Source organism: Petaurus breviceps, unplaced genomic scaffold, assembly GCF_028583685.1.
Source record: "Petaurus breviceps papuanus isolate PSGF00001 unplaced genomic scaffold, PetGlider_PUasm1.0 186, whole genome shotgun sequence".
In the NCBI taxonomy this organism is placed as follows: domain Eukaryota; kingdom Metazoa; phylum Chordata; class Mammalia; order Diprotodontia; family Petauridae; genus Petaurus; species Petaurus breviceps.
The window spans coordinates 227,973-249,088 of record NW_027185798.1 but is presented as its reverse complement, the minus strand read 5'-3'; the positions used below and the strand labels follow the sequence as shown (position 1 = coordinate 249,088).

General features: G+C 46.7%; 1 protein-coding gene across 4 annotated transcripts in view; it reads right to left on the bottom strand.

Moving 5' to 3' along the window:
• DIS3L2 (DIS3 like 3'-5' exoribonuclease 2) overlaps positions 1 to 21,116 on the bottom strand; it is a 371,217-nt gene that overhangs the window by 189,685 nt on the left and 160,416 nt on the right. For all 4 annotated transcript variants that reach the window (XM_069089292.1, XM_069089294.1, XM_069089290.1 and 1 more), the window contains one exon: positions 18,623 to 18,796. In XM_069089292.1, the coding sequence (XP_068945393.1) occupies positions 18,623 to 18,796 (174 nt within the window). The remainder of the gene's footprint in view (positions 1 to 18,622; positions 18,797 to 21,116) is intronic.

Below are 21,116 nucleotides of genomic sequence, written 5' to 3'. Positions count from 1 at the left end.
GTCAACCTTATTCCCATTGAATTTGACTCAGGGAAGGAATGACATACACACTAAATAGGGTATCTCACCCTCCATGAGAGTAGGGGCCAGGGAAGGTGATGAGAGGGGGGATGATGGAAGAGAGGGCAGGCTGGGGGGAGGGAAGTTGGAAGCACCCCTTCTGAAAAGGGATGGGACCAAAGTAGAGAATAGAACAAGTGGGAGGTGGGATAGGAGGGAGGGAAATATAGTCAGTCTTTTACAATATATCTACTATGTTATTGTTTTGCATTAGCCACACATGTACAACCTGTGCTGAACTGCTTATCTTCCCAGTAAGGGTGAGTGACAAGAGAGGAAGGGAATGAATCTGGAATTGAAATTTTTAAAATCAAATATTCAAACATATATGTGTGTGTGTGTGTGTGTATACTATTATTAATACCATCTTACATGTAATTGGGAATTAAGACATACAGGCACTGGGGCATAGAGATCCACTGGAAAAGTCGAAAGGGGTATGGGAGAAAATATGGGAGAGAGCAGATTGGTGGAGGGGATATTCTGTGGGACTGCTATTTTGGGGCGGTGGGTAGGGGGAAAACGGGGAGAAAATTGGTAACTCAAAATCTGGTGGAAACAAATGATATAAATCAGAAGTTAATAAAGCATTAAAAAAAAATCTAGTCGCTACTGGGAAGCTTCAAGCTAAGATGAGACAAAGAGAGATGGGGAGAGGAGTGGAAAGGCACCTGTACAGAAGACCCCTTTTCTTTAAGTTCTGAACTTAAATAAGGAATAAAATGAACATTTCCATACACAAAACAGAAAAGAAAAAGACCATACATGAAACTACAGACATCTACTGTGTAGAGCTTGCCTCTCCTTTTAACTATGAACATGTAACTTTCAAAGCTATCCATCTTACTTGTCTGTGTTTCACTCGGGCTTTCTGTCCTTTTCCACGCATAAAAAAAAAAAAAGCTTTGATAAACCTTTTGTTCCTTTCTATTTTGTTGTGGCAACTCTATGCCTACACCTCCATTTCCCTATCACTCCCCCATTTAAAAAATATGCATAGTTAAGCAAAACAAAGTCTCACAATGGCCATGTCTGAAAACGAATGCCTCATTATATACCCTGAATCATCCATCAGAAAGTGGGCAGCATGCTACATCAATAAATTCCAGTGACTCCCTATTCCAGCTTAGAGCAATGATAAACTTCTGTTTGCGTCTCAGAGCCTTTTACAACCTGTCCCCTGCCTGCATCTGTAGTCCCTTCCATGCCCTCCAGTGTCATGATGAGGACCTTCCCGCTGTTCCTGACCCAAGAAGTCCATCTCCTCCCTGACTATGGCCTGTGCCTGGGGCGCTCTCCCTCCACGGCTCCTCCCTCTGACATGGCCTCCTGGCTCCCCGGCTTCCTTGAAGTCTCTGCTGAAATCCCACCTTCTTCAGGAGGCCTTTGCAGATTTTCCTCAGTGCTTGAGCCTTCCCTTGGATATGGCCCTCCAATCACACCCTGGACATGCAGCATTCTGCAGATCACTTCCCCCACTGGGGGAGATGCAGGGCTCTCTTCTCTTCTCCTATCCCTCCTCTCCCCTCTGACTCCATCCACCTTTCCTTCTTCCACCTCTCTCCTCATTTTTCATCTGTGACCATGAGCCACATGAGAGAAAGAGCACAAAAATTCCCACTCTATAATTCATTTGAGAGTCATAACACCAACCATGCCCTCTAATCAGACAAAATCTTAACATTAGGCATGGCCACAAAAGGAATATTTTTTTTTTAATTCTGAACTTAACACAAAATAAAACAAGCCTTTTCACATACAAAGTAAGACAGAAGAGAGGGTTTGTGCACTCAGTTGTCCAGCCAGGTCTTCCTCCAGCCTTCCCTTGGCATTTAAAGAAAAGTCTCACTGACCCTCTTTTCTTTATTTTCTTTTGCCACCACTGTCTCCAACCTCCTTCCTCCAAGATGGGGAGGGGAGAGGGGGTGGGTAAGAGAAAGACCCCTGCACCAAATAAGCAGAGTGAGGACAATAAACTCCCACCCTGGCCCTGAGTCCAGACTGCTCCAGCAGGAGAGAGTGCCACGTTTCATGAAAGATTCAATTAAAAAGAAAAGAGACACGTCTGCAGTCACTTGTAACAGCACATTCCCAGAGGTGACAGAAAGCTTGGGCCCCTCAAGCTGGAGAAGTACAGAAAGAGCTAAACAAAGCAAAATCCAGCCAGAAAAATGAGGAAAACAGTCAAATTACAATTAGATGCATCTATAAAACTACATATATAAAAAATCAGGGATTACAAGAGCATTTAAAGGGAATTATTCATAAGTTCTTACTGTTATTTTTCATTGTAAATAGTTAATTCAAAGATCTGGAGCTAGAATGGACCTTCGTGGCCATATAGACCGAACTCTCATTTTCAGTCAATTCCCAGAAAGTTTGCTCTATAAGAGTTCACAATCCAGTTGGGTAAAGAACATGCCAACAAGCTACATGCAGGATAAAGTGGAAATACTGAAAAGTGGCAGGCACATGTGAAAAGCAGCCTATAGAAAGGAGGCTTCGAGTTGGCACTTGAAGGCAGCTGTGGAAACTGAGAGGTCTAGAGATGAGGAGGGAGAGCATTCCAGGCAGGAGAGAAATTTTAGAAATGAGGAAACTGAAATCCACAAAGAATAAGGTTAGACAGGCACTGAGCCACAGGCCAGGATTCCACCACAGGATGGCTGACCTCCAAATCCACTGCTTTTTCTGCTGAATCACAATCACCTTTGGACACCCTAAGGACATTCCAAAAAGGCACTTCAAGAGTGGCTGGGCGTTCTGGTCAATGCATGGAAAAACTCCTCTATTTCCAAAGGGACAATGTGAGGAGGAGCACATAAGTTCAGATTCTGTTTATGTTTCCAAGAAATTAAACAAGAAGTGACAACATTTTTTTTAAAAAGGCTAAAGAAGGGAAAATCTTTTGGAAAGTTTTTTTTTTTTTTTAAAGGCCATCAAGCAAGAGTTAAAAAGCTGTTTAGGGGAAACCAAAAAAAAAAAAAAAGGAAAGGAAAAATGAAGCCCATGAGTAACATGGTAAAGAAGAAAAAAGTGAATATGCTGACATGGTTTTCTGATGTAAAACTTAATAGGTTCCTAATAATTTTTAATCAAAATTTTGTCTTTGGATAACACTTAAATATTGTTTTCTGGGTCATTTAAAAATGTACAGACTAATTTTCTGCTATACCAACTAAAATTTGCTATTGACTAAAGCAAGTTGCCCAAGCTAGGGAAAACTCCTGACCTCGAACCAGCCATCAGTAAGCTGTCACCACCTAGCTTGAAGCCCCTAAAGCTGGAACTAGGGTGACTGCCAGGTGGGTAACTAATGAGCAGCCCATGGGCTGGGGCCCCAAACCAACGGGAGAACTTGGAACAACAGCAAAAGCAGTGTTTCCTTTGAAGATGAAGACATCTCAGCTTCCTCATGGACACTTCCAAGAGAAGAACCCCAGGACTTTGTCCCTCTCTGATTCACAAGCCTGGAGCCTAGGAACTCCCGGGGATGTCACAAGCCTTCTAGATTTTTAATATTTTCACATAAAAGGCAGGCAGCCATAAAATCCCAGATAGTGGATGTGGAACAAAACTAGGGGGTGGGTGCATTGGGAGGAGGAAAGAGGATCAGGCTATCAAGGTGGAAGCAGCCAGGTGATTTAAATGTTCTATTTTCATTGCCATGTTATATAATCTTAAAGAATGTTAGAATTTAATGTTAAGCATCAAAAAGTACTAAGTCCAATTGTCTCTTTGTACAAAAGAGGAAACTGAGATCCAAAACCAAAGAGACTTTCCCCAAGTCATGTGAGTGGCCAGAATTCCTTTCCCCACTCCATGCTGACGTTTCAAGTTAAGTGTATTTTTCAACACTGTCAAGTTGGTAGGCTATAAACACAATTCCAATGACTTTGCTTTTGTCTAAAATATTTGTGGAATTTTTTTCTGATAATTTATGATCCCCAAGAGAAAGCATCCCAACTTTTTGTCTCTTCCCAAGCCCTCTTGACTCCTGCAGCAGCCTCCATCTTCCCCTCTCTCCTAAAACAAGCTCTAACCAGATCACAACCCTACTTAAGAACCTTCACTGGCTCCCTATTGCTCTGAAGATGAACTGTGAACTTCTCAGCATAGCGCTGAAAGCCATAACAATCTAGTTTGAGCTGGATTTCTAGATCTGATCCATCTAACTCCCCTTCATACCCTCTGTGTTCCAGTCAAATGAACTGACTCATTATGTCCTCCTGCCATGAGCTGCCCCCCCCTCCCCCTTTGGGTCTTAGACTCCTTGGCTTCCTTCAAGACTGAGTTCAGGGGCCACCTCCTGCGGGAAGCCTTTCCTGAAGCTCCTAGCCATTAGGACACTTTTCCCTCTTCAAGTAATCTCCCATTTGCCAGAAGAATGTCAGTTCCTTGAGGGCAGGGCTTCCTTCTCCCCTGGGCCCAGCACAAGGCAGTCAAGATGGCCTCACCTGACCACCTGCAGTGTGGAAAAACTTGGCTGCTTCCCACAGTCCAGCCTACCCTCCAAAGACAAAGCTTTATTGTCAGCAGGACGAACATTCCAAGAAGGAAGTACACTTGGTGCCCCTGGCCAACACATGTCAAGACCCTTATGCTTCCAAAAAGACAGTGTACACAAGGGCATGGCAGCTCAGATTCACTCCTCTCAAGGTACACTGAGTTGGTCAGCATGTACATCACACACACCCTGACAGCACAAGTCCTTCATACCTTAGCAGATTATCTTCCTCAGCCACTGTGGCCAAAACACCTGCTCACCTGGAGCCCAACCTTCCGGCCACAAGCCTCTTTGTGCTGTATTCTACAGGCCAGGATTCCGATGAGAGGTACACAGTCTACCCTCCAAGTTGGCCAAGGGACCTGCCATGGATTTCCCTCTGCTGCCAGAATCTCAGAGACTTGAGGAGAAGAGGAGGAAGAGAAAAAGGAGGAGGAAGAAGAAGAGGAAGGGAACATTTATTATGTACCAGGTGCTGTGCTAAGAGCAGAAAGAACAGGAGCAGAAGGGGATACAAACAGACAGAATAGGATGGTGAGTAGAGAAAAATCCCTTCTACTTTTCATCAGACCAAGGATGCTAGGTGTAAAGATTAGAGCTCATCCACTTGAATGATGGCAAAGATCTTTGTTCCTCTCCACAAAAACCTGCCAATATGCTCATTCACCTGAACAAAGCCTACAGGGCTGGTCCATGTGCTCCCAATGGATCCCAGCTCTGGACCAATGCCATGAGCCCTTAAATACAGGCTTCTCCCCCATCCATTCTGCTTTTGGCTCCAATGTTGTTCAGCTTTTGATTCATCCAGGACACAAATTCATTTCTCTTTCCATTTAGATATTGCCCAGACATCTCCTGAAATGCATCTTCCATCCCGTTCTTGGGACTCCTCCTCCTGGGTCATCTCTGCATGTTCTGTGTATTTCTAAACATTATGGCTCAGCTGTTTCTACTTGTTTTCTTCTCCCTTTTTCTTGGAAGTTGTCGTTTTCCAAGAAACACCTGAAGGAACCAGTGGCAGGCAGGGGAGAAGCACAGTGGACTGGTGCTGGATCCCTGCTGCACTCCTCACTACCTCTGTGCCTGGGGACTCCTTTAGGCTCTCAAAAACTGAGGGGATCAAACGAGACAGGCTTAGCACCCGCTGTGTGCAGTTCTAAGATGCCAAGTGATGCACAGTCCTGAAGTCGGCACTTTCCATCCCAAAGAGCCCAAGGTCCTTGCTCGTGCCCCTGAAACTGTTCTGTCTCCAAATCCCCAGCTCCTTACCGAGCCAGCACCACCCCAGGGCCAAGCTCAGCAGATCAGGACCAAGCCAGGTGAACTCCCCCAGGCACGTGCCAGGCAGCGCCACAGGGGATCTAAGCTCTGTCACATCTACTTTCTTGGAAGAAACATCTTGGCTTCTGTGTAGCAGATGCATCATCAGAGTTTAGTATGGGGTTCAGTTGGGAAAGGCCGGACACGCTGTGGTATGTGAATGTAATGGAATACTATTGTGCTGTGAGAAATGAGGTGCAGATGGACTTCACAGAAACCCAGAGAGGCTTGTACAAACTGATGCTGAGTGAGGGGAACAGACCCGGGAGAAATGTGTACACAATTACAGACACAACCTACATGTGATGACCAACTTTGACAGACTGGGCTCCTCTCAGCAATGCAGGGCTATAAGACAACTCCCAAAGACCCATGATGGAAGGAGATGTCTACATTCAGAGAAAGAACTAGAAAGAATAGAGTCTGAATGCAGACTGAAGCAAACTACCTGCTCCTTTTCTTTTTCTTGTTTGGTTTTGTTTCCTCTTTCCCATTGTTCATTCCATTGGTTACAATCCTTCTTCTCAACCTGACTAATGTCTAATGTGAAAGTATTTGTAGATCCTATACTTGACTGCATGCCGCCATGATGGGGAGGGGGGCCCCGCGGGGAGGAGGAGGAGAAAATTTGAAACTCAAGGGATTGTGGAACTGAATCTTGTAAACTAAAACAAATTAATAAAGAGTAATAGACTTTGAAAAAAAAAAGAATTTAGTATAGGGGAGAGAAATACCCAAGGATTAAACGTCAATCATACTTTTTCTCTTTAAATATTTTAAAGGGATTTTCCCCATTAGAATAAAATCAACTGGCCTCTGATTAATATTCTACTCTGTCATTTTTCAATGCATATCCTTTCAAGGCAGTAGAGAAGATGCAAAGCATAAGCACTTTCCCCACAAACCATTAGCCTGAGGGGATTGTAAACAACAGCAGGGCTCTGGCTATGTCTCAAGTCAAAGAGAAGTGAGGTGGGGAGTTATCGCAGATCCCCAGAGTCCCAAGAGTTGAATGGGACAGTGTCCTCTCCATAGCATCCAACTCATCTAAGTCAGATGGTGAAGCATACATTTTTTACAGCTCCAACCCCCCATTTTGATGGGGGAAAGGCCTGCAAATGGCCTAAGAACTGTGCAGTTAGACAATTCCAAGGCCTCAGACTCCTGGTACCTTGGTCCATTCCACTGGACGCTACGCGGTCTCCTGACCTGAGTGGTGTTCTGGAAATGGAGCGTGGAATTACAGTGGGTTTCCTGATAAATAGCAGGGTTGTTAGTCATTGGATGCTAATTATGTTTGAAAACTTTCCCACCAAAAGATTGGCTTGAAAGAGGTTTCTCTTGTCCATCTTTCCTTCTGAGTGCTGGTCCAAGGCTGGCTTTACCTGGAGCAAGGAGAAATTTCTGTCCTTTGGGACTAGTTCCATGCTGAAGATATTTCAATCTTTCTTTCCACAGCACCTTTCTGTGATCAGTATTTTTAGCTCATTGTTTTCTATTTTGGCAGCTTAGAAACTGCAGTATGTAATTTGACCTCCAGCTTCATATTTCTTCTTAAAAGTGAATACAATGTCCTGTTTATAATAATAAAATCACTAGTTGGCAGGTCGACACCAAATGGAAAAAAAGAGAAAGCAATTGGAAAATTGAGAGCCAGCAGTTTTTGGTGCCAAGTTTCACATGTGTAATGGTCCAGGGGAGGTCACTGGGCTCCCTTTTTTATTAAGCAAATGGTGAAGAAATAGATATCCACCAGTCTTTCCAGGTCAGACTATAGAAACCATCTCCACTCCACAATAAGGTTTATGGCTCTCCAGAAAAGTGACGTGATCCAATTTTCCACAGTAATACTAACAATAGGAGACAGGCAAAAAGCAGCCTTGCTTTGGGAAGCTGAGACTTTTCTCTGCCTCCAATACTTAGGCTTTCTTAGTCCACTGTGATCTGGTTTTCCTGGCTTTAACTTCCCATCCCAATTTAGCCATAAAGGAAACAGAAAGATATGAATAAAATTGGAAACATTTGGAACATGTTTCAGAAATCACTTTGGGGTTTTCTTTGGTTCTTGGTGAAACCCCTTTAAATAGTAGTGTCCTTGGCAACTGTTCCTTTCCGGCTCCCCATAAGTTGGGGTCATAGAATAGATGCAGCTTTTCTTTACCTCTGGTGCTCTGCTGCAGACTCTGAGAAATCAGCCATGCAAGCAGAGAAGGCCAACAAAGAGCAGAGCAGAGGGGCCAGAAAAACGGTGCTCACGCGAGGAGCCTCAGAGCCCATCGAAAAGGCCCCGGAGATTTCACACCAAGCTCAGGGCTTGAAAATTGCTAACCAACCACTTTTCTCTTCAAAATAAACACCTTTTTTCTTCTCAAGTTCAGTTTGCAAAATATTGCCCCAATTCCACTGGACAAAAAATCTGGAATTTTACTGACATAATTGGATTATGAGGTTTAAAGATTGATGGAACTTTTCTGTTCCAAATATAATTGTTCAAATACCAAACCCCAACTAGCTGCATAAAGAGCTGCTCTTACCTAACCTGGGCCAGAGTAATAGGACAGGGCTTCCAGGGGACGCAACCCAGGGTAAAGAGTCAGAAGGCTACTGGAAAAGTCAAGAATCCTCAACTCTTATCCCAGCTCTTAGGGAAGAGGCACCTGACGTGGGGGACTTTTTGCTCTGTCAAAGGAATGAGCCTTGTCCAATGGTCCCAAATGGACACTGCCCATCTCCCAGGCTCTCTTCCCTTCCCCACCAAGAACGGGACAATCTCTAACTTGATTCCCAACAGATCACCAGACTGAAGCTGGGGCTTAAGGAGACATAACTAACAAAATAAATTAATGTAGATCCATCAAACTTGTAATAAGACAAACAGTAATCATTTCTCAATAGGGGGGGGGGGGGAGGAGGAGGAGACAAAGCCATAAGATACAAAGTGCTATCCAAAAATCATTTCCATTAACTTTCAACAAAGCCCTAGTTGAGGGCTTAGTCTCAATGCCTGCCCCTTGTCGGGGTGTCTGGAGGAGGGATGTGGGCATCAAGAAGGGGCCTAGTCTGGAGAATGACCCAGAAGGTCCCTTCCAATGCCGAGATTCTGAACAAGGGGGAGGCATGTGGGGAGAAGGACAGTAAACTATTCTAAGAAGCTCTCAGAGTTTCCAAGCAGTGCTATGACATCTGCATTAGGAACCAATGCACAGGCACAAAGTGGGCTCTTCTGGGGCAGTGAAGTCATTCACCATCAAACAAACATCCAGTCGGGAGCAGAGCTCCAAATTTCTAGCTCTCTGGTCTAGGGTCTAAGTCACAAGTAAAATCTAGGGAGAACTCAAACACCAGGGGAAGACTGCTAAGTCCTGCCGCCCATCAAGCAGCACAGCTGGGGAGAGGGGGAGCCCGGGGCTGGCACAGGAAACAAAGCAACAGGGGAGCAGTTTCCCAGGAAGAACCAGACATACTGGACACACAGAATGAGCCAAGAAAACAGACCTGATCTGCCCAAAGGTAAGCAACCAGCTTTTGTTCAGACTTTGGACAAGTTACATAAAAAGAAAGTTAACCATATGTATAAGCACACCAACCAACCAAGCTAGCCCATGTTCCCCTCGTCCTCCCCAGAGCTGGAAGACCAGGGAACCAGTGGGGCAAAACCAGTGGGGGAGAGAAAACCTGATTTGCTCCAGCCCCGCTTGCAGCAGTGTTTATAATCTCCCCTCCATGAAGGACTAGAATTAGACTGCCTTTGGATAATTACACGTTCCACCCAAATCCACTTTCAAATAAACAATTAACAACTTAAAGAGACTATTATGCAGAAATGCAGACAGGGCTTCTAATACTCAGGACTCATGTCCCCACAGAACCTTAGAACAAGAGACCCAGAGTTGTGAACAGTAAAAGGCAGAGCCCAAGAGGGCACATCCAAAGCCCCCTTCCCCACCCTGCACTGAAGCAAGGCTCAGGTCCACCACAGTCAGTGTCCTCATGACCACAGGTACTGGATGGCTCCTTTGACCTTGGGCAAATTGGCTCAGCTCTCTGGGAGTCAAAGAAAAGGAACTGCTATCAGGAACAGAGAAGAGCTCTCCATGTCACCTCCACTGAGAAGGCCCAGCTCAGGGGCCTCCTCTTCTGACTCCCCCCAAACCTTCCCTGATCTACCAGCTGAGAGGAATCCCTCCCTCCTCAGATATTCCAAGCCAATCATGCCCTACCTGGTATGAGATAACCAAGTAAAACAAGCATCCGCCAGGAAAATCATCCACTTGACGAGAGCAGACCCGTCTTTACCCAAGTCCTAGGGCAGTGATCTGCACATGCTGAATATCAGGCCCCAGTCCTTGTTCTCCCCCTTGGAAGGCAGCCAGCCCACCTCCACAGCCACAAGCCCTGGTCTTCGGGCCGGAGAGCATGGTTGCGACTTCTTGCTCAGTCATTCAGGGCTCCCACAACCTGGCCGAGCCCCCAGCCTCTCACAGCCTTGGCTTCCTGGGCAGGCCCATCTTGTTGACCCCCCTCTGATAAGCCGTTTTTCAGTGGCTCCTTGTTAGAGCTTCCAGGGTCTGACCACTCCCTGCCTTTGGAAGAACCACCATTTTGGCTCCAGTCACACTGGAGAAGAGAGTCCCCAAGAGAGAAGGCTCGGCATCTCCAGAGGTGCTGCAGAGGTGGGCCCTCGATGCCCCGGCTTCCCTTCCTGATGCACCCGGGGCCCAGATCCCTGTGGCTCTGTAGGGACATCTCGTTCATGAGGAAACTTGACTAATGTGGAAATATGTCTAATGGGATTGTACATGAATGGCCTGTATCAAATTACATACCGTCTTGGGGGATGGGGGGATCGGAACTCAAAATCTTATAGAAGTGAATGTTGAAAACCAAAAACAAAACACAAGGAAACTGAAGGAGAGGAAGCTAAGCCACGAATGGCTGAGGGGAAACTTGAACACAGGTCCTCTGACCACCACTGTCCATCCAACCACGCATCATCTGAACACCAGCAGTCTTTGTGCACACTGAGGCCCAGCTCGCTCAAGTCCTTGTGCACCTCCTATAAAAGGCTTGGGCAGGGCTGAGAGAGTGATGTCACCAAGCCACAAGGAGCCCCAGGGGTGTCTCCTTCCTGCTGGACATGTGCTGATTCCTCTAAGGAGGGGCAAGCATATCTGGGGAGCACAAGCTTGCTTACAGCATCCTTGGCAAGGGGACGACGGCAGACCTCACTATAGGGGCACAAACGCGGTGGGAAGGGGAAGGAATGAGCTTTCAGTGAGCCCTCCCCACGTGTCAGGCATGGCGCCAAGCACCTGACATGTTCTCTCACTTGTCCTCATAACAACCCTGGAAGGGAGGGGCTATTGTGCCCCATTTTACAGTTGAGGAAACTGAGGCACAGAAAGGCTGAGTCATTTACCCAGGGTCACACACCAAGGAAGTACCTTAAGCTGGATTTGAACTCAGGCCTCGGGGCCCAAAGCCTCTATCCAGCTGCCCCGGGGAAATGAAGACCTGAGATCCATATGGGGCCCTCAGAGTCTGCTGACTACAAGAGAGCATTAGAGAGTAAAATACTGCTTTACAGGCTTTCCTCCAGGAAACGGTTTCCCATGAACATTTTAGAATCATACAGGAGTCCTCGGAGAGGGGACAGCACAGAAGACTTTGTTCAACAGCCTGGCCGACTGCTGACACCACACAAGGTAGAAAGCAAGAGTATAGGGGATGGCCCCGCTTTACATGGGAGGAAACTGAGGCTCAGATGGTTGGTCACACGGCTGGGGAGAGCCGGGGCAGGACAGCCATCGTGCTTTCCCATCACTTGGCCCTGATACATGTTGGTTTCCAAAGCCCAGTGAAAGGACAAGTGAAAGGAGGAAAGGCAGCCATGGCCAGAAGACACCCAGCAGATGTCTTTATTGAAGCAGGCGACCTGTAAATCTGGGGTGGGGTCCCCTACATCACAGAGCCCAGCCCTTTGCCCACAGGGTTCTTTCTTTCTGAGAACTGCTGTTGGTCACACTGGCCAAAAGGTCCAGTCCATGGACGTGCGTGCACAACATGATGCTGAGCAGGCAGGTACTGCCTCCCTCATCTGTGGAGGGCCCAAGCCAAGCATGGGGCCAGGCGTGGACCCCTGGTGCTAACTGGCCAGCTGATGACACCCAGACAAGAGTTTAGGGAGGCTCTGCAAGCAGGAGGCCTTGCAAAGCACCATCAGAGATGAGGGCTGGGGGCAGGCTGCCACTTACTATATACAGGGCCTGATGGACAGGAGGTTCCTCATTTCTGATGGAGTCTGCACTTCTCCAGACACATTCTTGAACTTATTTATCCCTCTTTCAAGAAGGAGGAAATGCTCCTGGTTCCATTCATTCTCTAGACTTCGCCACCACTCCCACTGCCCCAAAACCACCATCACCAACACCATTACTGCCATCATCTCCACCACCACCTGCCCCTGCCACCCTGAACAGGCCTCCACCAGCTGCAGGCCAAGCTCACTTCACTTCCAGCTCCATCACTCTCACTCAGGTACCTTTCCTTCTGCAAATTGCCCCTCACTTCCTGGATTCCTGAAAATACCTTAACACTGGCTCTTTGTCTCAACAGGTCTCTTTTCCTGCCCTGCCTTCCTTCCCTTCCCACCCTGACACTCACACTCACACACACACACACACACACACACACACACATACATGCATACACACACATACATACACACACACTCACACACACATACATACACACACTCACACTCATACATATACACACACACACACACACACACTCTCTCTCTCTTCTCCCTCCCTCCCCCCGCCTCTCCTCTCTCACTCTCTCTCTCCAGATGCAGAGGTAAAGCACAAAGTTAAGCCTCTAAGTCCTGCCATCCTGGTACATCTACTGTCCTAGCCAGCCTTGTTCTCTTTATGTTAGGTCCTATATCTGTGTATAGGACCTCTGAAATGAAAGCTCAAGGAGCCTTCAAGATGCAACTCCTTCTTTTAGCAATGAGGAAACAGGCCCAAGGGAAGGGGGCTGCCCAAGGTCATGCCAGTCACCACAGGCAGAGTCAGGATTCGCAATGCCAGGCGCTTGCCTCTACAGGAGCGCTTCCTGTGTTCTTCTTGAACACTCCTGGGCCTAATGAATGCCTTCTGTGTAAAAGGGGCAGAACTTCCACTTACTTGTCCTTAAGCTACCTCTCCCCGGACAAGGTGCCTTCCTCCAGGTCACACAGACCCCAGGCCTTCCGACTGGCTTTCTATGAGACCATAAGAGAAAGTCTGTTGGCTGGTCGGTTTTTCAGGACATCTGTAGAGTAATGGTGTTCAGTGGTTTTTCCCCCTTGCTTTTTTTTCTTTTGGACAGCCGCTATTAGAGGAACTTAACCTGCCCCATGAAAACATTTCAGACTGTCAATAGTCCAAGGATTGTTCTTGCTGACAGTTTCGGCAACAATTTCTCCAGTGAATCACAGGAGGAGTTTGTTTCCAAGACAATTGTGTAACACTCATCAAGTAATTCCTTCATTCTTACTAAAGAAAATTGTTGCAGTAGATTAGATTATGATGGGGTAGGAACAGAGAGACTCTAAGACTCCAAATGGCAGCCCCTGAATCTGAGGGAGCAAATACACATGTCATTTCTTGCACTCTTACCTGGATTCAGTCTATTCCAGCGTGAAAGCCAGTCTTTGGACATAAAAACAAAGAAGTTAAAAAATAAATATTTAATATACATTATGTGGAAATCAATCAATCAATAAAGATTTATTAAGCACCTACTATACACCAGAGACTGCTTAGCACTGGGGATACAAAACGAGGCAAAAGAGAGTCTCTCGCCCTCAAGGAGCTCACAGTCTAACAGGGAGACAACAAACAAGTCTGTATAAACCAGCTACACACAGCTTAAACGGGAAATAATTAGCAAAGGGAGGGCACTGGAATGACAGGGAGCTGGGGAAAGCATCTGGTAGGAGGTGGGATTTTAGCTGGAACAGAAAGGAAGCCGGGGGTTAGCGATCAAAGCGGAAGAGGGAGAGAGCGGCAGACATGGGGAGACAGATAGAGACAGAGGGTCTTGTTCATCAAATATACAGGGAACCAATGTCAATGGATCAAAGAGAATGTGCCCAGGAGTAAGGTGTAAGAAGAGTGGGCAGGAGGCGGAGGCAGGTGAGGAGGGGCTCCAAATGCCAAGCAGAGCATTGTGTATTTAATGCTGGAAGTCATAGGGAAAGAGCAGATGGCAGCAGGGCCACCAATTTTCTTTTTGGGAAGAGAAACAGGAAAGGAGATTGGGAGGATGACGAGAGGTTCAAGGTGTCAGCACTTCTATAAAGAGGTAAGCAGGGTGACTTAAGGCAAGAAGCCATGAGGACAGGGCCCAGAATCCTCTCTAAAACACTGTAATCAGCATGGATGCTTGGAAGCCAAGCTGGAATCTCCTGCTTAAGCCTGCAGGGGGTTTGGCAGAGCTTGTCTGGAAGCTGGCCCTGGGTCAGGACCTCGGGTCTCCATAGTGAGCTGAGGATAGCACCCCTGGCACACTCCTTCCCACTGGGGGAGCCTCAGTCCTCAGGAACGAGCTCGGAGGGGCTGTTGCTTTCCTTGATCCTGGGGGTGCTCGTTTCCTCACTTACCTCATCTGAGTTAATGAGAGTGGAGAATGTGAGAGCTTGGCCACGGGGCTAGTGCTCCCTCCCACAGAGTAGGGTTCTTTGCCTCACTGCACCTGGAGAACATAATCTCTGTCTTCTTACAGGGAGTTTTGATCAGACACATCCTTTCCCTCCCCAAGATGATTCCCAGGGCCAGGATAAGCAAATGCAGTCAGAGGTAAATAGGACAACGGAACCAGGATTTCAGCCCAGACTCACACCTGTAATTTATATGTTTCAAACTGGCAGCTCAATTAAGTTGGGGCAACAATGAGGAGAGGGGAAGAAAAGGGAAGGAAGCTTAGGCAGGGCAGTAAGGAAAGATGCCAGTTTTGCCTCAACCTTTATCCAGCCACAATACAAAGGACGAAGGCCTGCCTTGATCTCCCCAGTCCAAAACAACCTTCCTCAGACATCACAAAGCTCTGGACTTTGCACCTCTCCAAGAATGATACCCAATATTCCTGAGAAGCTCATCTGTATTCATGCCTTATGTCCTGATATCACCATAATTTCTGTGATAAAACTAATCTTCCCAAATATTGCACATTCCTACCCAGCCCCAGCCACCAGCATGGTGCTGTGCACACAGTAGGCATGCAGCAAACGCAGCGTGGCATCGATCTAAACTGTCTGCAGGTCACTGCAATCCGGACCACCTTAAGGACAAAAGGTAAGTGCCCAGGGTCTAAACTGAGTTTAAAGGGATATTTATTAGGGGAAGAATGAAGTAGTAAGCATCAGGCAGAAGCCGCGGTGCCCACTGCTCCCAGGGATCTCTAGGGAACAGTGTGAGTCAGCCCAGGATGGCAGCGACTCCCGACTCCACGTGTGCGGTGATCAGCAAGCCTGGTCCCTGGATCCCTGCCCACACATAGCCCCATCAAGCTCTCCATGACACAAAGGTCAAAACCGTCTCTGATTCAGCTGGGATGGGCAACTCTAATGGCAGAAACAGGGGACACAGCAGCACAGGAGGCTGTGAGAGGGCATCAGAACCTTGGGAGAGGCTCACAAAGCCCCTTTTCCTTTCTTGGGCACCCCTGGGTGTTCTTGGCCCCTGCTCCCCATTCTCTGAACATCCTCTCCTGGTAACCCCCGCCACTCACATGGGCTGAATCACTGGTTCTATGAAGGTGACTCCTTGGCCACCTGCTCCAGGGCTCATTTCCCCTAGATATGCCACGGGCATCTCCACAACTGACCTGCTGAGCTTTCCCCAACACCAATTCTTCTTCTAACCTGCCCTATTCTCCTGGAGGGCACCACCCCGGTTCTCACCTTCAGCTTCGACCTCAACTCCTCACTCTTCCTCCCCTGTATCCAGTCAGTGGCCAAATCTTATCGATTCTACGTCCACAAAACCTCTTGCATTCATCCTTTCCTCTCCTTACATAGCCCTCCAAACTGTTCGCCTCACCCCAAACTACCACCATCCCCCACCTGGACCCCCTGCCTCCCGTTTTTCTCTCCCCAGTGGATCTTGGTACAGTTGACAACACATAGGTCTGACCATGTCCTTCCCAAGTGACTCTCTATTGCATCCAGCATCAAATATAAACTCCTCTGTCTGATGTCTCCAGCTCTTTACAATTTGGATCCAACCTACTTTTCTGGCATACACTCTACAGTGTGGACCAGCATTCTTGTCGTTTCTTACACATGACATTCCATTTTCCACATAACACAGCACCTGGGACACAGTAGGTGCCTAATGAGAGTTAGCTGACTGACTGACTGACTTCCCTTTGCTGCTCCTTTCCAGAACCCACACTTTCCTCATCTCCCCTTCTTAGAAACCCTTCTATCCAATAAAAGAGCTCAGGCACCAGCACAGTTCTACATGAACCCTTTCCTGATCTGCACAGTTGCCAGTGACCACCTCCTAAAATTACCCTGTATGTATTATTTATATCCACTCTTATACATACATCTGGCTTTTCCCAAGTAGAAGGTGGGGACTTCCTCATTTGTGTATCTGTTTCCCCAAAGTCAAGCATGGCATTGACTATCACTGAGGAGACACTTGACAAATGCTTATTGACTGAGTCTGGGACAATGTGGCTATTGCACCTCAACAGCCCCTCTCCCCAGATCACAGCAGGTAAGCAAAGGACAGAAAGGCCCCACAGAGACCAAAACATTCAGCAGCACTTTTCTGGTAGCAAAGAACTTGAAACAAAGTGGGACCCAATGATTAAAGAATGGCCAAACAAACTGTAGTATGAGAAATCCAGTAGAATGTTATTGTAGAATAAGAAAGCGATGGATGAGGAATTCTAAGAAATGTGGGAAGATATGCATGATCGGATGCAGAACGAAATGAGCAGAACCAAGAGAACCAGACAGATATAATAACGACAATAATGTGACTAGACGCTAAAAGAAAACTAATAACCAAAGCTGGTCCCAAAGAACCATCAGATCTAGCCTCCTCTAATGGGAAAGACAAAGAACTACTGAGAACAGAAGGCTGCACCATCTCACTACACTCGGCTTCTTTTTTTTCCCAATTAACTGTATTTCTTTGTTACATGGGGAGAGTTTATATCCAGAAATAGCTTTGAAATAAAAATAAAAAGCATTAATACAACTTAAGAAAAAAAGGAAAAAGAAAGCAGTGGAACTAGTGCCGAACCCTGTTCTGAGCCATTCACTTTCACCTTCTGAGGAGGAGCCTGAAGGAGGCAGGTCACAAGGTCCGAGCTGCACATCTGGCTTTGCCACCCATGAGGCATGTGACCTTGGGCCAGTTCTTTCACCTATTATTTCTGCTTCGATTTTTTAAAATGATTTAAAATAATGTAAAACGAGGTAATTATCCTGTTGTGCCCCACCTCCCAGGGATACAGATCACTCTTCTAGACCACTGACTAGTCTTCATCTCCTTTTTCATGCCCCTTCCCAGATCTACCATGATGTTCATGCCCAGTTCCACCAGTGGAGGACAAGCAGCTTCTACCAAGCTGGGGAGGCTTCAAACACAGGCCGACCTGCATTCAGAGAGTTCAGTACAAGTGGCTACAAGGGACTTTTTTTTTGGTGGCACAGGGCACCACAATTAATTAAACCATTTCCCAAGCCAGTCCATGCTGGTGAGAGCAGGTGTGCCTAACCTGGTGAGCTGATCTTTTGAACAATTTCTTTTCCCTAAATTGCCATACAGGCCAATAGGGAGGATGCTTCCTAAGAGACAGAGGGTAAGAATGAGGACCAGGAGAAGCTGGAGTTTTTCCCAGACGAGGTATGGTAAGAGGCACTAAGAGCTCATGGCATGATGTGTACCCTAAAGTAAAGAACGAGAGTTTGTGCATCCAAAAGCCCTCAGATATATTAAGATTTGAGGATAAAAACGGACAATGCCACTGGACTGTTTGAGAAGTTTCTTGGTTCTAACCATCCCCAAATGGGGCCCAAAATGAATGCCAGCACTGAAACCAAATTAGGAGGAGAAATATCAGAAAAGTAATTCCATCCCACAATGAAGCAACATCTTCAAAGAAGACATCATTATAAAAACACCACAAAAGTATTTTCCCGTCCATTCCAGACCTCACAGTGACGCTCAGAGAAGAGGCTCCAAGCATGAAACCTTGACTCCCTGCTTGGCCACGGAGAGGTCCCCAGAAAGGGGAGCTTCCAGCCCCAGCCCAGGGTAATAACTCCTTCCTTACTTGGGTCGTTTACAAAGCAATGCCACAGACATTATCTCCTTGGATCCGCCCAAGAAACCTGGCAGCCAAGCAAGGCAGATAATATTGCTGCCCACCCAACTGGATTTGTTTTGTTTTTTTTAATAGGTAAACGAAAGGAAACTCGGAGAACTATGATCTCATTTGAGCCTGGGTTCTAGGTTCCAGAATACCACAAGTCTTGCTGTAAAATAATTCCCCTAATTGGGAGGAAAAGGATGGTCCATATATCTGTAACAGATATTCGCTAAACTGAACTGTATTAGGATGGCATTAGGGAAGGAGCCGCTAGAAACAGGCACCTTCAGACTCTGGGGTTTGGGGGCAGAGAAGAAACAACCATTACAAAGAAAAAGAAGAATCCGGAGAGTTTACCTTAAATCTCTTCTCTTGGTGAACTCTGCAGGTGGGATGGTCCAAGGCAGGCACTGGGGGAGGCATTCCAGGACATCTAGGGAGAAATCAGAGAAGTCCACCCCGTGCTCCATCAACATGCCCTCTGTTTCAGGTTCAATCTCACCAGCCTGGCCCAGGCTCTTAGCCAGATGCCTATGGACGAGATACAAAGGAAAAACAGGTCATCAAGAAGAAAATGAGGCCCACATAAGCTAGGCTCATCCTCCTTCTCTAGACGTGGAAGAGAACACACCAAGTCCCCTAGAGATCCAGCCATTCTCAACAGAACCAAGGTCCCCAAAGATCTGGACCTCACCAAGCGATTCAAAGCCCAACCCAGCATGCAAAGCTGTGCTTATTCTAAGAGGTAGGTTCCCAGAGCTAAGAAGGACAAGAGAGAGCATCTCATTTGAGGAGCCTGAGACCCAGAAAGGAGGAAGGGCTCAAGGTCACAGAGCAGAGAATTAAAAACCATGTCTCCTGCCTCTCCACCCGGTGCTCTTTCCAATTCTTCATTCTGGAGCAGGAGTATTAACCTGGGGGTCCACAAATTTTGATACAAAATAAAACTTTTCTAATATATCTGGCTTCCTTTGTAGCCTATGGATTTTATCTTACACATTTAAAAACACTTGTCTGAGAAGACCACCAGGGCTTCGCCCAACTGCCCAAGGGCCCATGACACAAAAATTGTCTAAGGACAATGTTACTGAGCCATATCATTTGAGATCTCTTAACCTGAAAAATGAGTCAAGATCCTTCAGCTAGATATAGGATACCCACAGTGGATTCTTGGGAAAATTTCAAAATAGCTTGTGCTGAAGGCTCTGTGCAAAAATATCTTTCTCTTACATGCACCAAATGGCCATGCCATACCTTTGGAAAGGTCCCTGTTCATGCAGTGGACTCATCAATGCTCAGTGTGAGAGAGAACAGACCCATGAATTGGGCCTCTAGCTGGGATCTGATCCCAACAACTACTGCCATGTGATCCTGCATCCCTTCTCACATGACTCCTTGCATGCACTTCATACACCAGGTAAACTGCACAGCTGCCATCCCTATCCCCTATGATCTCCAGTCACCCAGCCTTTGCTCAGGTCTGCAGATTCCTCTTCCCTGAGGGAAGACCTTCCCATCCTTTAAAACCCAACTTGAATGCCACCACATCCAAGAAGGTGGCTTGACTCTCAAACCCCACTCAAACCTGACAGAGAACCTGACTTTGTTCATACATGGTGTCAAATGTGGCCACCATCTGTGCTGAGTTCTTCTCTCTCCCTACCAGCCACAAAATTTCATCAGAGCAAGGGTTGCACTGACCACCCTTCACAGTGCTCATAAGCTCACTCTGCTCCTAACAGCCTGGGCTGATGTCCAGCCCCAAACACCACATTTCACCTTCCCCCACATCTTTTAAGTGGGGAGCTGGAAAGAAAAAGTCCAAGTGTGGGATTTTAGGTTTCTATTGAATTTAATCTTATCAGATTCAATCCCTCATTACAGCTTATCAAGACTGCCTGGAATCCAAATTCTGTTCTCCAGCATCTTGGTCAAACCTAACAGATTGCCCCAAAAATACTGCTCAGAAGATGCTTTATCATTGCTTTCCCTCTTCCTTTCACTGTTTCAGTCTATTTTCCAGTCAGGTTCCTTGGAGGAAGCTGCTTTCCCTAGATCACCCACCTCTGCCCTCAGGCAAAATTAAAACCCAGCCATTTTTGCCAACCAGAGAAATCCGGCTTCTTTCAGCAAATTGGGAGAGATAGCCAAGGAGCTTGAATAAATGAAACCTTCACAGGGAAAACAAAGGGAAATCAAACTCAAACCCTTATACTCTAAATAGGAGGAGCAAAGCCTTCTCCCATGATTTCTATTCATCTACCTAGCATTCACATTGAATCATCAAATTTACACTGAGTAATTGTCAAAAGAAACATACTTTCCCATTAGGAAATCTCTGGTAGGAACACTTTTTCTCAGTGAAGCTCCTAAAGGCTTGATGAAGGCTCTGTCATCTTAACCCAGACCTTCTTTAATCCGGCCTGGGAGTCTCTGCTCTGCCCTTGAGCTGCCAAATGGAGGAGTGCTCCCATCCTGTTCTTCACAATGGATCCCTCACCTTCCTCTAGGATAACACACAATCCTGGCTACTTGTCTGCTTTTTCACCCCTTTCCAAGCCAAGGGAGAAGAGGGGGTCCTCTGCTTAGACAAATGAGGTTTGCTTCTAGCAGACCTTCCAACAGAATCTCTCTCCAGAACCAGGGCAAAGAAGATCAAGGATTTCGAAGTCCAGAATGCAGCTTATTCACCCCTGTTGCACACTGGGACAAAGAAAGGCTCTGTACACCATTCTTAACCACAGTCCACACAAAATTTCTGTGTTTGCTTCAGAGTGTCCCTCTCACAAATGGTCAGGCCTTTAGCAACTGATTCACTAGAAGATCCCAACACCTCATGTTCTGGTTTCTC